This window comes from Pygocentrus nattereri, chromosome 15 (assembly GCF_015220715.1).
Source record: "Pygocentrus nattereri isolate fPygNat1 chromosome 15, fPygNat1.pri, whole genome shotgun sequence".
Lineage (NCBI taxonomy): Eukaryota > Metazoa > Chordata > Actinopteri > Characiformes > Serrasalmidae > Pygocentrus > Pygocentrus nattereri.
Window position 1 is genome coordinate 33,869,127 of NC_051225.1, and position 16,369 is coordinate 33,885,495.

A 16,369-nucleotide genomic window follows, 5' to 3' on the forward strand; every position below is an offset into this window, starting at 1 on the left:
TTTGCCAAGAGTGAAAATTTAGCTACACACAATTGCTTAAAATAAGAATAAATAATTTGAAAAGTTGAATAGTCATAATATTCTTACAAGAACCTCATACTGAGAAATATTGTTTATATATGTTTTTTCTCGTCAAGATAGCATTTTGCCGAGCACCCACCTCGGCTTGTGTTTTGAGTCAATCTGTTTGAGCACAAGGGCTGAATCTCAAACTGCTCCTTGCTCCCTATGTAGGGCACTAGGAAGGTCTTAAAACAGTGGCTCTTGCACCCAAACACTGCGTAATGTATCAAGCAAAGAACCATATTGGATACTGTCACGATTCTGTACTGAACATATAGTGCAGTATTCGGATGTAAAGTGCAAACTTTCGTTACTCACCCTGTGCACTATGTAGTGAGTAGAGAGGGATTTGAGATTCAGCCTCTGAGAGACTTTCGAGAGACGGCGCCATGTTTGCATCACCTCTGTCTCCCGCCTCCTCGCGGCGTTGCCAGTAGCAACAACAGCCGGGCTTCCTCTAGGCAAGTTTCACACAGAAACTAAACGCTGTTTTTTATGTTGTAGACTAACATAAAATGCATTACTTCAGCGGAGGCGGACTAATTTAAAGAACTTATTTAGCCTAGATACATAACAGAGTTCGGCAGAGTCATGTTTAAGGGTCGCCTATGTCTCTGAAAGGGAAACAAACCGCTAACCTGCAGTGCTAGTTAACTAGTTAACGTCCCTCAAGCCAAGGTAAGTAACGTTAACCCGACGTTTTCTCGGTATTAGATTTTAAAAGTGGCCTACAGCTTTCTACTCTGAGTTGAAGAGAAATACAGCGCTATAGTGTTGTGTTGGGAACTGGTAATGAGGGGATGTTCAGCTGTGTGACAGCCGAACCCTCAGTTTGACTAAACGGAGAGTAATAATGTTCACAGGCCGCCATTAGATTCAAAATGCTCAGAGGTTGCTTGCTAATCATGTGAAGCGATTTAAAGGGGAATTCCATCCATTTTTGAACTTTTCTGAATAACTCAGTCCCTGAGATGTTAACAGAATCATTCAGAGTGGCTGATATCAAATGCTTAATTGTAGAGAAGCTACAGTATTTTTCCCACGGTGCTCAGTTTAGTTTGAGCTCAGCCTGTATTGTAAGTAATGGTTTTGGCCCCAATGTGGCGTTTTGTCATTTCTTTGTTTTTACTGTCAATTTGGCAGCTAACAATGCAAAGAGATGGAACTGAAATATCCCACTTTTCAAACTTTTCTTCAGAAATGAATCAAACAGAGTTGGTTTGATGTGAAATGGTTCATTGCAGAGAAACGTACTGACTCAGATTTCTTTACAGCGATGGAACCTACATGTGTCTAATATGTTTTTATAAGTAATGTGGATAATGGACAAAATAGTCATAAATATTCAATTATCTTTGGCAACTGTTGTGCCTCTGCATGTATCCCTCCGCCATGAAATGATTCAAATAAATGGGTTAAAAAGGATTTCAAGCCAAGCTTCATCATAAAACTATCATCAAACACTGTCAGAAATCAGGCAGCATATATCTAATAATTTCAACGTATAACTTTCTGCGAGGGAGCTTTCAGTGGTGCCTAACTTACATCATAACCATTAAATTATGTAGAAATTTTGAAAAATTGGTGGAGTCCCCCTTTTAAGAGCTGCTAAACATCAGGGCCAGAGGATTTTAGTGGAGGAGACTGTTCCTGACTTTACAGTTTAAATTTCACATAATATTTCCCATAATATATACTCTCTTCTTACATTTAAAATATAAAGTGTAATTTATACATTAAAATTGAGGCTGTGATTACTGACTTTTTTGAGTAATGTGTAATTTAGTCGACTACTTTTAACTTGTTAATTCTAAGAATTAAATGGTCTCTGTCCTATTTGACTGCCTTGCATTGTGCCTCATTCAAAAAGCAGTCCAGGCCAAAACACCGCGTGTAGCTTCAAAATGAATAGGTGGGGCTAAGCAGTTGTAGTATGCGGAGATGTAGTTTGGTTGGTTTTCATGACAAAAACAATGAACACAAAACAGGCTGCTGTTGGAGTTTAGTTTAGTGGTTTGGAACGGAGTGTTTAACAGGTTAAACCAGACTCTTTGAAATTAAAAAGTGAGCCAAATGATGTGGGTGCTGTAAACAAGACTCATACAGCAGTGTCAGATAGAAGTCCTGGCTGTGTGGTTTTACAGAAGCTATCCCTCACTGCATGTTGCATTTAAAGACTTTGCACCTGTTGGCTTGTATTACTCTGATAATAGCTCTCCCTCCACCACAGGGAACATATTTTATTGACTCAGATAGTGCTCACAGAGCATAGGTGTTTTAATGTTAAGGTTTTCTTGGCCATGACTGTCATTTCTAAACCGGATTGTCATTATAACAGTAATGACACGTGTGTGTTGCAATTAGGGCGTGACATTGAAAGATAGACCGTAGAAGTCATAAAACCACTAAACCATGAAAAAAGAGGTCACCAGCGTCCTGAAAGGAATTTCAAACATGTGTGCCTTTCGCAAGCATACAAATAAAGCGTGTAGGGGGTGAATTTTCAGGGGACTGGACAGGAGAACATTAACCCAGGCTGCCTAGGGCTGTACAGAGAGCAGAAACAGAAGAACACTGGCCAGCACAGACACCTGAAACAAGCCCCGCCCCTCCCCTGGGTGACGTCACCGCCCTTATCTCCTGCCTCTTGGCCAGCACAAAGCCGTATTTAGCTTCCAGTAATAACAGTGGGATGACCTAACGTGCCATGCTCTGGGAATACACAAAGACACTTGAAGGCTTTGAGGGACTTTCTTTATCAAATGTTGAGGTGTTGGATCCATGAGGTCCAAAAGGAATTCTGTACTAGAGCTAAGGTAAGGCTGCTTTAATGACACTCTTTAAAACAATATGAGAAACAATGAAACAGCTAAGAAAAAAGAAAGACGAAGTTCATGCTGTAAGGGTAGGGAAGTTGCTGACTGAACGTGTGTGGCCACTGGAAGAAGAAATTCAGCCCTAAAATGAACTTTGACTAAACTGAATATTAGGTATTTTAAGTGGCTGGCTGTTCTGTTTGCATGTCACTAACTCAGACTGTCAGGGTGAATGATTCATTGTTGTGCATAATAAAGCTCTATCTTATCATTTAGGGAGTAAAATATGTCAAAACATTATACTTCTTTGTTGCTGTGACCTTAATTTACATGGCATATTTGTAGAAGCCCACTCTAGTACTAAAAATGGAATTTATCATCAGCAGCAGACTCTTAAAGACAGTAAAGGGCCATGAATACGGAGACCGCTATTACATAATATATAAGCTGGACAGCATGCAGAGCAAAGCCAACCCAGCCATATTAACATTCGCTTCTTTCTTAGCGTATGGCGAACTTCCCTCAGGAAAAACTGAATTGTGTTTTGTGGGAGCGCTAACTGGAGGTCAGAGAGTTTCTCAGCAGGAGGCGAAGAGCACACAGAGCTGACGGGCCAAAGAATCAACCACAGGCCGTCCCTCAGCACTCCACCTAATTTGCCGTCTGAACCCCACAGCTATTGGGTTACACTGAGAGTGACTTTCAAAATAACAAGCTGTGAGACACCCTGGTGACATTTAAGGCAGCAGTTTTCCCGTTTGTGCAGTTTGTTGTTGCCAGCATTGCTTTTTTTTGTTGTAATTTTTATTTTATTTTTTTTGTTTGTTATGCTTCACAACTTTAACTACAATATCTTTTATTGGCCCTTTTGAATTGCCTCAGAGAGCTGCCTTGTGTCAAGGCCTGTATGACTTTCCACACTGCTCCTAGTTCAGTGATATCTGGTTGCTATGATACAAGGGCCATAGCCTGTAGGAGGTGATAAGCATGGATTGTCAGCTGGGACAATTTAAACACTAAATACCAGAGCTTTCACATAGCAACTTACACATTCATACTTTTAATGCTAGAATTTGTGTTCATTGACTCTGTGGTATTTGTAGAGAGCTGCTTTAAATTGATTCAAATGCATACATGGTTTCCACGTTCTATAAAGTATAGTACATGACTCAATATAGCACTGTGCAAAAGCCCGAAACCACCCTTCATTTATGTAATTTCTTTTAAACAGCCATGAAGAAACAGTTATCAGTTTTCAATTGTTTCCTGTTGTGATTAGATGCAAAATAATGCACTTGCATAAGAAAAATAAGGAAAATGAGTGAAAAAAAACTGGAGGGTCAAAAAAGTACTAAAAGCTTCAGAGAAAAGGGGATTTCTAACAACAGTGCAAGTAGTTTTGGTAGACCATCAAAACTGTCTCCAGATAAACAGCAGAGGAGAAAATCAAACTACTTCAGATCGGAAAACATCCACAGGTGTTTCTGTCCACTGTGAGAAGACGACTCAGCGCTATGCGTCTGAAAGGATGTGTAGCTGTCAAGAAGAACCTCACTGAGAAGAAAAAAGAATAAAAATTCAAGTCAAACGAAGCTGAACGAAGCTGACCAAACCAAAGTCCAGATGGTATTAGATGTAATTGGGATTACTTGAATCATGAGATCAAGTTCAAAATGCAACCAACTTCTAAGACTGAACTTTGGAGGTATAGAAGAATATCCCTGCTGATTTCTTTGAAAAACAAAAAGTGTCTCCTGAAAGTTGTAATGAAGGCAGGAGGTGGACACACTAAATACGGAGAAGTATTATATTATACTGGCGGTTGAGGCTTCTGTGTAATTTTATGTCTAATACACATTTTTTGCTTTTTCCTGAACAGTGACGTACTCTATGGTCGTTTAAACTGGAAAGTAAATAAGCAAAGGGTGAAAATGATTGCCTTCATTTGAAAAATGAAAGACAAAAACAGTGTTATTGTGGTATATTGTATTCATATGGAACCACTGTACACATTTGTATTCAGAGCGATGTTTATTTCAGTGTGTTCAGTTGCCCTTTGGGTGAACTGGCAGCGGTTGCTTTGCTGTTGTGAGGGGCACTCACTGCTGGGCCGTGGAGGGGTAGTTAAACAAACCCCATGGTTAAGCTCAAGCTCCGTCCCCTTTTCACTAAGAGCAGATCCTTCCACTGGCTCACAGATAGGCCCCCCCACCACACATGCACATAAATTCACTCAACCGTGGCTTATGTGGCTCCCTCGAGAACCAAACTCAGACTTATTTTTAACCCCTTGCTTTTGCTTAAGGCTTCAGAGATCTCTAGGACAGAATTCCACCAGGGGCAGTAGTTGTATATTAGCCTAGTGTTAAAGCTGATATGGACAGCATACTAGCATTGCCACTATATTACATTATATTGCTATATTATATTATAGGTTATAGCCAACATATTACAATCTTGTAATATATTAAAAACAAAAACATTATTGTGACTATAATAATTACTTGTATTGGCTTATGTGAATACTGTGATTCATCAAAACACCTAGGAGGACTATGATTGGCCAGGAAATTCACAGCACCCTTAAAAATATAGGAGTGGCTAGAGGGACTGTTAGCATATCGTAAATGAGCCAATACTGTGATATCAATATTGCCAAGGCCACAAATGGGTTACAATATTAACTAACAGATAATTAACGGTATATTGTGCAGCTCTAGTTACTGTTAAGTGCAATCAGTACATTAGAGTAGCATTTGATAGTAACATGTGATAGTAAGTATCACAGGATCCGATTGTAACTTCCTCTGAACCCCTTTGTGTTTACCAAACTGTCTCTTTTGAATTCATGTTCAACTTTCACATCATGTCTGGTCAGGCTGTTGCATTTAACCTTTGTTGAGTCTCTCATTGCAATTTCCAGACCCAATTCCAATAACTTTAGCATGGCTAATTAACAAATTAATGCAGTATGTTACCCAGCAGTATTTCTCACAGATTTAAAGTTTTTGCACAAGGTTTTGCTGTATCTGTTTTTCCCATACTTACCAGTACATGCTTGAATTCTAATGCATTGATTGCGCTTAAAAGCAACTAGAGTTGCTCAGTGTCCCATCAGCTAGTTGTTACAACAGTTATGGCCTTGGCAATATCGATATCACAGTGTTACCTCATTTGCAATATGCTAACAGTTCCTCTTGCCAATCCCGTTTTTGGAAAAATGGAAATTTTATACAATGTAATATGGAAATTAAAATTTTATACAATAATGCAATCCGAAGAAATGGAAATAAAATGTTCCACTTTCAAACTTTCTTCATAATTTCATCCTTACCATGTAAACAGAGTCATTGAGAGTGGTTTGATGTAAAGAAAGTGGTTTGATTGTAGAGACTTCCGGACTCAGATTGCTTTACAGTGATAGAAACCAATGTCAACAATGCTTAAATAGATATTTTATTGACTGTCCATAACGACCAGTGAATGTACACATCTTCTGCATTTTCATATGAAAGTTGAAAAACTGTACATTAATGTTAAATATGAATAAATATGTTTTTTTGGAGGGGAGGGGGAAGTCCTTTGCCTTACCAGAACCTGCATGCAACCTTTGCAATTAGCGTATTTTAAAAAAAAAGTGTTTTAGGCCAAAATCTTGTTTAAATCGTAAAACGATGCTTCAGACATCATCAGCATGTCTGTAAGCATTTCATGTTAACAGTATGTGTGGTAGCTTTCAAAGACTTGTAACACTTGAGACATCTGGTTCCCATCACTAATGTTGTGTACAGCCTCTGGAATGGTGCATTTTACATCAAAGCACTCAGAATGGCTTTGTTTATATATATTAACTAATTTCTTAATTGTGCTAAAGTGTTTGGAAAGTCTCCTTTAACTTCAGAAATGCTGTGTTATTAGGAGAAAACTAATGTGTTATTATAGTAATGTAGGTCTAGCTATGCATATAATACAATGTATAATACAAAATCATATGATGGAAAGAATCAGCTGTTAATGACTGAAAAGCCATGATGGTTGCTTCAGAGGTTGTGCAACAGTCAACACACAGGCCTGTAGTTATCGGGTAGCACCAAGGGACACCTGTATCAGATGTCTCTTAGTATTTGTGTTCTATGCAGCCATAGGCCTGTCACAACTTAACAAATGGTGCTTTGCCTTTGAGACGTAAGATTGATGAGGATTCAGAACAAATTGGCCAAGCCTCAGATGTTTAGAAGTGGCCTGTGTGTAGTATTCCCTCCTACCAGCACTTTGAACACCAATGCATGAGAGAGTGATATCACATCATGTGTCTTGCTTTGCCAAATCAGTTGAACAATCAAAAGCAGAAGTGTGTCCTGGCTCTTATCTGTACGTAACTCAGTGTCTTTGGAAACTGTGAGTCGTGAGAAGCTCTGGAGATGCTCTCATGCTTATGTTGGTGGGAGGAGAGTCCTCAGGGAATAGTGTACAGTCCTACAGTACATCCGGTCAGCGCAACCATGGCCCAGTCAATGACCTCATGTTCCATCAATGTTCTCACATATATTCGTCTACATAGATAATCAAGAATCTAGCATTGTATATCTAAAGAAGGGTGATGTGACAATGCGATGTCATTATCATGATCAATTACATCATGATATGCTTCTCTGAGCATGTAGGTATGATGTAGTGAGTTTGATGCCAAGAGTGTGTAACAACTAGTGAACTGACATTAAAGCTTATCAAAGCCTAGCTAGCAGTCACTGTAATAGCAGTGAAGGCAATGTTCGAATATTTCCGAGTTCAAGTGATATTATATACCTCTGAGTATGTATTGTAATTGTGTAGTTTGCCATTAGCATCCAGACGATTCTTGTGTCTAGACTGCTTTTATAAGTGGGAAAAATGAAAGATGTCAAAAATCACCCCATCTTTCTTTGTGGTTAACCGTCAACATTTAAAACCAATGTTTTTTTTGTCCTACTTACACATCCCCTAAATATCAACTATGCTGTTTGAATTAGTACAAGGTTTCTAAGTATAGTTGTAGAGGTGCATTGATCACTGATCGCTTTATGGCCAGTTCCATTGTTTTTTTTTAACCCAAAGCTCATTTTGACTTCGTATTAGTCAGGTCAAACTGGCAATTGACTTAAGCACTACAACTGACTGTGTTAGTGCTGCATTTAAAGCTACATGATCCTAGTTTGTGTGCATTGAAAGAGCGTTCTGTGAATTTTATTGATCTTATTATTCTGGCCACCCATCCGCACAGGGTCCAGTAACATTTAGGGTTAACAAGATAAAATGTCTTCAACTTTATTATAGAGTTTAATAGTGACAATTTTCAAAGCCACAAATAATTTCGCATTGAACAAAATGGCTTACACCTCAAGACTTTATTTGGGCTGGATGCAGCCTCGGTGGTCTGTTAAATTCTGGCTCTGTTTTTGACGTACATGTTTAGACTCCCCATGTGCTGGTCATTCTGAGGACTAAGCAAACTCATAGGCCTGTAATCCTATTGCATTTGCAGCTTCCATTCATAGAGTGACGTGATTGTGATTATCTTCTCATATCACTGAAGAGAGCCCCTAGAGATAGTAAGCCCAGTTCAGCTGAAGCTCCCTGCGCTCTATATTATTAAAATTTACCCAAACATTCAACAGAAATTGGGCAAAAGTGCAGACTAGACAATAGCAAGAATGTCATAAAGAGGTACAGTAGATCTTTGGCTCCTTTTTCTCACACTTTCAAAGTTAGAAAGGCTAGAATTGCATAGTAGAGGTTTAAAAGTTGTACTGGAACATGGGCATGTTGGTAGGTGCTTAATACTGGATACAGCTTTGTAACTTCCCATTGCTTTGGTCATTATTCATTATTATAAATGTATAACTGATAAAGAATGAAACTAATATCCACTTCAGCATTTAGAGTATCTATCTGTTCATGCTAAAGACTACAGTTTTAGAGAAGGGATGTTTTAACGTGGTGCTGTAATAACAGATATTATGAAACTTCCTTTTCCTCATGCTGCTTTTTTCATGCTTATTATCTTTCACTTGTTGCAGTGTGGCATTTTGGTGGAAATGTAATAGATCAGTTATATGTGTCTTTATGTGTTTTGTTGTGGTACCACACTAGTGGAAAATTCTAAACTTTCCAATCCTATCTAGCAGTTTTTGCTTTTTCACCTAATCTGAACCAGGTTTAAAGCTCACTTGGCATGTCTGCAGAAAAAGACCATCCAAATTATCTGCTACCCATTAAAAAGCAAACCTCATAGGTGACCCTGTGATCATTCAGCTAATGTCCTACAGATGTAGCTGTACTTTCTTTCCTGTCTTAGTGTCTGTACAAAGGTAATTTACGGCACGCCGAGTGTTTAGGGGAAGAGGATTAGGACAGAGGGTATTATTAGAGCTAGCTGATTATCCTTTTACCTGATCCTGCTTAATACCAGCAGTGCTGTATTTATTTACCATTGAGCAAGTAAACTGCAAACAAGAGCACTCACTGACCGCCTGTCAAAGCTGAGGAAACCATTTTAGCCATAATCATGTAACTGAATTCAGTCTTTCCTGCAAGAAACATGGTGCAAATCGCTGACAACATCCTGATAATGATCAGCATGCTGACACTATATAGTAGTAGTAGTAATAGCACCACTACAACTACTACTACTACTACTACTACTACTAATAATCATAGTAATTACAATAACTTTTAGTTAAAATTTAGATAGAAAATTAAAAATTCATTAAAAAGCAAACAATAACAGATAACAGTAAAAAGATAGATATAAAAATCAATGTAGAACTTTAATTAACCGCTAAATACAAAAAGGACACATTTCTTGAAAGCAATGACCAAGCTTAAATAGTTAAGCACACTGTTTAAAAATGATGGTTCTTCAAGGGTTCTTCAGTAAAGAAAATGGTTCTATATAGAATATATGGTTCTACAGACTGATGAATTTGCTGTAGATGTTTCTATAAAGAACCTTTTTGAAAAGAGTTCTATATAACACCAAATGGGGTTGTTCTATTTTTAATAAATAAACTTGTAGAAGAACCTTTTTGGTGCTATATAGAACCCTTTTCATATAACCGTATATAATACAACAACATATAAACCATATAAAACACATTCTCCATTAATCTGAAGAACACTTTCACAATGTAAAGAAGCCTGTAATCATGCAAAGGCTTCTTTAAGTCTTCATGGTTCAATATAGAACTATGCTTTCTTTACTAAAGAACCCTTGAAGAACCTGCTTTATTAAATGTGTAGTTATATACATAGTTTCTCCAGTTAGATTTGTATGCTGAGAGTATTTTCCAAAATATTTGACCTATCCCTGCTCTACGAAAATGCTTTCATTCCTAGGTCTTGTTGCACTTTGTTCTCAGCCTAATGAGAAATTGCAGCACAAACCTGAGGAATCTATAGGAACCATATTAGTATAATTATAAGGGAGAGACCAATATAATCTGCCTAGATTAGCATTGCAGAGAACTAACAAAATTAGTCTATACATTTACAAATGTGCTAAAATGAATGAAATGCAGATATTTTTGGACAGTATCCAAGAGTTGCCTAAACATTGTGCTCCTCTAAAGCAAAAGTCATCAAATATTTGCTTAAAATAATGCAGTCATGTGTTTTAAACCAATATCTATATGATTCCTGTCATTGTGCATCACTAATAACTGCAAGACGTAAGTGTGAATATCAGCTATTTGCTGACGGCTTCCAGCCATCAAAGCTGATCCACTGCTGATGTTTTGACTCCACTCTTTTGCTACTTGATATTTTAGAGCATTCAGAGTGTTCAGACAAAAGACTTACTGTAAAGTCGTCTGCAGTGTTCATTGCGGCTTCATGTTCTGACATTCTGCTTTTATTCCAATATTTATACTACATCAGGAAGCTGTTTAGTTGTATGTTGCGGTATGTGGGCTGCTTATGTTTTCATTGTGTGCGTCAGCCGCTTTTGTTCATTCAGCTGCTGGCAGTGGAGGACAGTTTTAAGCAAGTCATCTTGCACATTTACTTTTTTCTGAATCAGGTCAAAAGCCAATTATCAGCCCTTCTTGAGACAAATCAGTTGTGGTAAGGCAAAGAACACAAAATTATAGAGGACTGAAGCTGGAAATATTGGTTTTCAGTCTGGAGGGGATCATAGAGAAGGTATAATGTTGTTCCTTAAGGCTTCTGTCTGATACTGTGTTTGTCTCCTTCCAGTGTCCAGTGTCATGAAACTTAATCCACGTCAGGCTCCATTATATGTAAGTATAACATCACAAGTTACTTCTGTGTTTGTTTAGTGAAATTTTATGAATAGATTATGTCATTGCTGACAAGCACAGGCTCTGTTTTCCTATCCCGAACCATGTGCTGAGTCAGTGTCAATGTAAATGTGCTGTGTACAGAAAAAGGCCTTCCTGATGACTGACTGTGGTGTTGAATCAAAAAGCTGACTGCACTGGAAAGGCCTTCACGTCTAATAGTCTGTGACAGATTAAGAAGTATTAACAAGCCTCCAGCTCAATAGATGGCTTGAAATTGTTAATAGGGCTTAAGCGATGCATTGGTTGGCTATTTTGTTGAAATGGTTTAACCCTTTAAGGTTTTCACAAAAAGTGGCTACTTCTGCCACTTGATTTATTATCCTCTGTTAAAAACGTGATGTCCTAATTCTGTTTTTAGATTCATGTAACATGCAAAGAAAGATTTAACAAAGTTGAAAATTCAACACATTTATATATACAATTCACCATTTTAATGAAGGAAGCGCATGATTAGGAATATATCAATCACCTTGTGTTGTTACTCTATTTAAATAAATGAATAATACATTCTTACGCAGACAGTTCTAATTCCATATCACTGCTGTCGGAACAAAACCTTGTATCTCCAAAATGAGAACTTTACATGAGAAGGAAAAAACATATGACTTTTAATGTAAATTAGTGTAGCTGAATGTTTTTCCAAATCAAACCATTTGGGGCCATATTTTTGGTTTGATTGATCATGACATTTACACACAATGTAAAGGGCAATACACATTTTCAAATTATGACAAAAACTGAACAGTTGCAAAAATGGAGACACAAGGTTTTGTTCAGACAGCAGCGACACGCTTATCCATTTTACTTTGACCAAAGGGGACATGCACTCGTAACTCATCCGGCGGAAGTTTTCAATGAGTTAATGAATCTAAGTGTATTGCTAAGACATTAATTTTGTTACGGTTACAGACTTCTTATGTATAAGCCACACATTACTGAACCTGCCAAGCTTATGAGAAGGGTCTAACTGCACAGCTGTACTACTGCACTCTCTGAGCCGCACTCTCAGCTCTAGATATGATGTTACATTGTGGTCAAGAGGCGAAGTGGCAGTTTGGGTGCTGCAGTCATTATTTTAAGACATTCATAGTGCACAACATATTGAGTAGGGAGCCACATGCAATTCAGCCTAAGCAATTATAAAATAAAAGGAAATTTGTGGTGCTGCCGAGCTGGAGAGGTTGGCTGTGTGAATGATTGGCTAATCGATAATGATTATATATGCGAAGCCTAATAATAACCTGCAGCAATATACTTTAGTACTTAAAGAACCAAAAGTGTTACTATAAATGCAAATTTTTTCTCTGTTTAAAATGATTTCTCTAATCTCATAAGAGTAATGTAGTAAATGTAGAATATATATATATATATATAGGTGCAGTGTGCAATAGGTGTATTTCTACAATTGCAGACTGTAGTCAATCTGTTTCTCTGCATACTTTGTTAGACCTCTTTTACCCTGTTCTTCAGTGGTCAGGACCCCCATGGACCCTCACAGAGCAGATACTATTTGGATGGTGGATCATTCTCAGCACTGCAGTAACACTGATGGTGGTGTGTTACTGTGTGTTGTGCTGGTCTGAGTGGATCAGACACAGCAGTGCTGCTGGAGTTTTCAAACACTGTATCCACTTCACTGTCCACTCTATTAGACACTTGCACCTTGACAGTCCACCTTGTAGATCTAAAGTCAGAGACATTAGCTCATCTGCTGCTGCAGTTTTTGTTGGTCATCCTCTAGTCCTTATAAAGTGGTCACAGGACGCTGTCCACAGGGTGCTTTTGGCTGGATATTTTTGGTTGGTGCACTATTCTCAGTCCAGCAGTGACACTGAGGTGTTTAAAAACTCCAGCAGCAAAAAAGGGGCTAATAAAGTATCAGAGAAACAGATGGACTACAGTCTGTAATTGTAGAACTACAAAGTGCAAATATAGAATAAATGGAGCTGATAAAATGGACAATGAGCGTAGAAACAAGGAGGTGGTCATAATGTTTTGCCTGATTGGTGTATATAGAACCATGAACACTCAAAGACCCATTTGTATTGGGCTCTCTGGATCATCAAAGGGTTTTACAGATTGATGGAAAATGTGTATTATATGGTTCTATATAGAACCATCTTGAACAGGGTTCCCCTGGGATCAATAAAGGAATCTGAATCTGAATCTGAATATATAGCACCAAAAAGGTTCTGTAGAGGACCATCTATATCTCCATCAATCTGAGAACTGTTTAATGATGCAAAGATCCCCTTAATCATGGAAACGGTTCTTTGAGTGTTCATAGTTCTATAGTGAACAATTTTCTTTACTAAATAACCCTTGAAGAACCATCATTCAGTTCCTCAGGCGATGGGAGCTGAAGCTGTGGGTCTGAAGCGTGGGGGCTAATCAGTGGTGGACAGTAAATGTAGTTTGTTACTGTACTTAAGTAGTTTGTTTGTGTATCTGTACTTTACTGATGTTTTTCCATTTTGAGCAACATTTTACTTTTAGTCCACTACATTTCAAAGTTAAATATCTTACTTTTTACTCCACTACATTATGTGAAATCTGTCATTCCTTTTGGCTTATGCATAAAAATGCAACATCAAAATGAGAGAAGCATAAAGCAAGAACACCAATCAGGGCACAGTGCTCACTTAGTTCTGAGCTTGTTTTGACCTGTTGGACATACCGACCGAGTGCAATCACATGGTTCAACGTCGGTTCCTATATAAATGATGGAGGAAACTCCTGACTCTAACCAAACTTTTTGTAAATAGACCATAATATAGAAATATGTGCACATATGCAGTTGTGAATGATGTGTCTTTTTTCTGAATTTATACAAACGTTCTTTAATTTTTTAATAAATGTTTTGGCAAGTTTATGTTTATGAACAGAGACCTACAGATACAATATAGTAAAGGAAACTCATCTGTGATCCTGTGATTAAAGCAAGTTTTTATTAGACTTAAACTTGTAACTAAGTTGCAAATAAATCTTCAACCGTAACTTTGCTTGTTCACAAAAAGTTATTTCAGAGCCACTCGGTTCTAGCTAATGGAAATTGCTTGCCTTCAGTGTTTTGTGCTTATGATGATTTTAATAGACATCAATGTCAGATTAATTAATGACATTCTATTAAAAGACTGGTTTACCAAGAGTGACACTAGAGTGTTTTCACCTAAAGTGAATTGATGAAGCAAGAGTCTTTTTACAAAAATGCTAATAGGACATTAGAGTCAAAATGAATCTTTTAGTACTTTAGTACTTTGAAAGCAAATACTTTTGTGCTTTTACTAAAGTGGAGGTCTAAAGGGAGGACTTCTACTTTTACTGGAATAAAACTTTACCTTGGGTATCTCTACTTTAACTCAAGTACATGGTTTGTGTTCTTCGTCCACCACTGGGGCTAATAATGTGGTACTGCAGCTCTGCAGATGGATGCTACTGAAGCTTACAGGTCTGACTTACGTCTGTTACAGCAATACATACTGAACTGGAAATTTGAATACAAAATACTTTCATAGTTAAAATAAGTCATGTCAGGTGCATCAAAACGGTGCCTTTAGTATGAGGATAGCATGGAAATTAAGAGCTACCTGAAAGAAACCAACAAAACTGATAATCGCGTGTTCACATGCTGGCATTGAAAAAATGTCGTTGCATGCCTGATAGTGATGCACCACTAGTGGACACATACAGCGGTGAAAATGTTGCCATGGTGACAACATCATTGACAAAAATGGAGGACTATTTAACAAGAGCTTTAGCAGCATCCATTGTGTATTTAACCTCATTATTTAAGGTTGAAAAAGCCACATGGACCCTCTGTACTGTTTTATGTTATGACTTTTATCTTACATTTTATCATAAAACATTGGGTGTGCCTGGACTTCAACAATGAGGTGTACCCATGGTACCCATGGCTTCCAAAAAAATCTAAATTTGGTTTATTCTGCTGCTGCAGTCAATGGTGAAAGTTGGTAAAACTGAATTCTTGACAGGACTGTCTGCTTACCACTGCAGTATGATGCAGCTGAAAGCAGTGGAATTGATATGGTGATTATATCAGCCAATATTGATATCCTGCAGATTTAACTATACAGAAACTCTGCTGAAAAAGCGCCAGTAAGGACATAATTGATGTGAGGAAAACGTTTTACTTCTAAGGGTATAACCCTTTAGGGCCGACAGAAAAAGTGGACATTTGCTGTTTAAATTACTCTTCTCCATTAAGGTGATGTCTCAGTGCTGTTGTTGCATTTTATACATAAAATATGAGGTTTAATAAAGTCAAAGGTTTTATTTACAAGTTATTATTTTTGGCATCCACGGTTAAAAAAAACATCCAGTTTATTCTGCCTCCTCCACAGTTGATGGCCAAAGTTGGCAATTGGATTCTGTGCAAGTTCTACTTACAGATTCGAGTCCAATCCTGCTGGCAGTGGCAGCATTTTCTTTTTCTTTTTCTTTTTTTTAAAAAAAATGTTACCAGATTTTCTCCCCGATTTAGTCGTTTCCAATTCCACCCGCTAGTTAGGACTCCCCCAATCACACGATGCTACCAACGCTAGGGGGGTGAGGCTAGCACAGGCTTCCTCTGAGACCTGTGAAACCAGCCACTGCTTCTTTTCGAACTGCCGCTTACACAACGTCACTGAACACCCGAACACGCTCGGAGGAAAGCGCCAACCACCAGATCTGTTATGTCAGCTAACAGATGCCTGCACTGACTGGCATCGTGTTGAGTGATGGGGGGAGAAGAGGGTGCCGTCCTACCCACCCAGAGAGAGCGAGGCCAATTGTGCTCTCTCGGACTCCCGGCTACAGACGGCTGTAGCATCACCAGGGATCGAACTCGTGATCTCCTGATGATCCGGCCAACGCTTAGACGGTTGCGCCACTCGGGAGCTGCCAGTGGCAGCATTTTCTGTTGCTCCTCCATTGAAAATATAGGGAAATTCGTTTTTGCTGTCCATCATCTACTGTCATGTAAACATAGTGTAAGAGTTCTGGGAAGCTCCACCCTTGGACTGCAATATTTATATTATTTAAGAATGTGTGAGTTTCTGCACTTTAAGTTTAAGGAATTTGACTTTTGAGAACTAACAGATATAACGAAAACTAAGAGTCTGTTTAATTTTTAGCCGTGAAAAAGTAATC

General features: G+C 38.2%; 1 protein-coding gene across 9 annotated transcripts in view; it reads left to right on the forward strand.

Annotated features, from left to right (window-relative positions):
• The first annotated feature begins 2,726 nt into the window (after window positions 1-2,726).
• LOC108428485 (A-kinase anchor protein 13) overlaps window positions 2,727-16,369 on the forward strand; it is a 96,724-nt gene continuing 83,081 nt past the window's right edge. For all 9 annotated transcript variants that reach the window (XM_017699521.2, XM_037545169.1, XM_037545170.1 and 6 more), the window contains exons 1-2: window positions 2,727-2,879; window positions 11,112-11,155. In XM_017699521.2, the coding sequence (XP_017555010.1) occupies window positions 11,123-11,155 (33 nt within the window). In that variant the 5' untranslated portion in view covers window positions 2,727-2,879; window positions 11,112-11,122. The remainder of the gene's footprint in view (window positions 2,880-11,111; window positions 11,156-16,369) is intronic.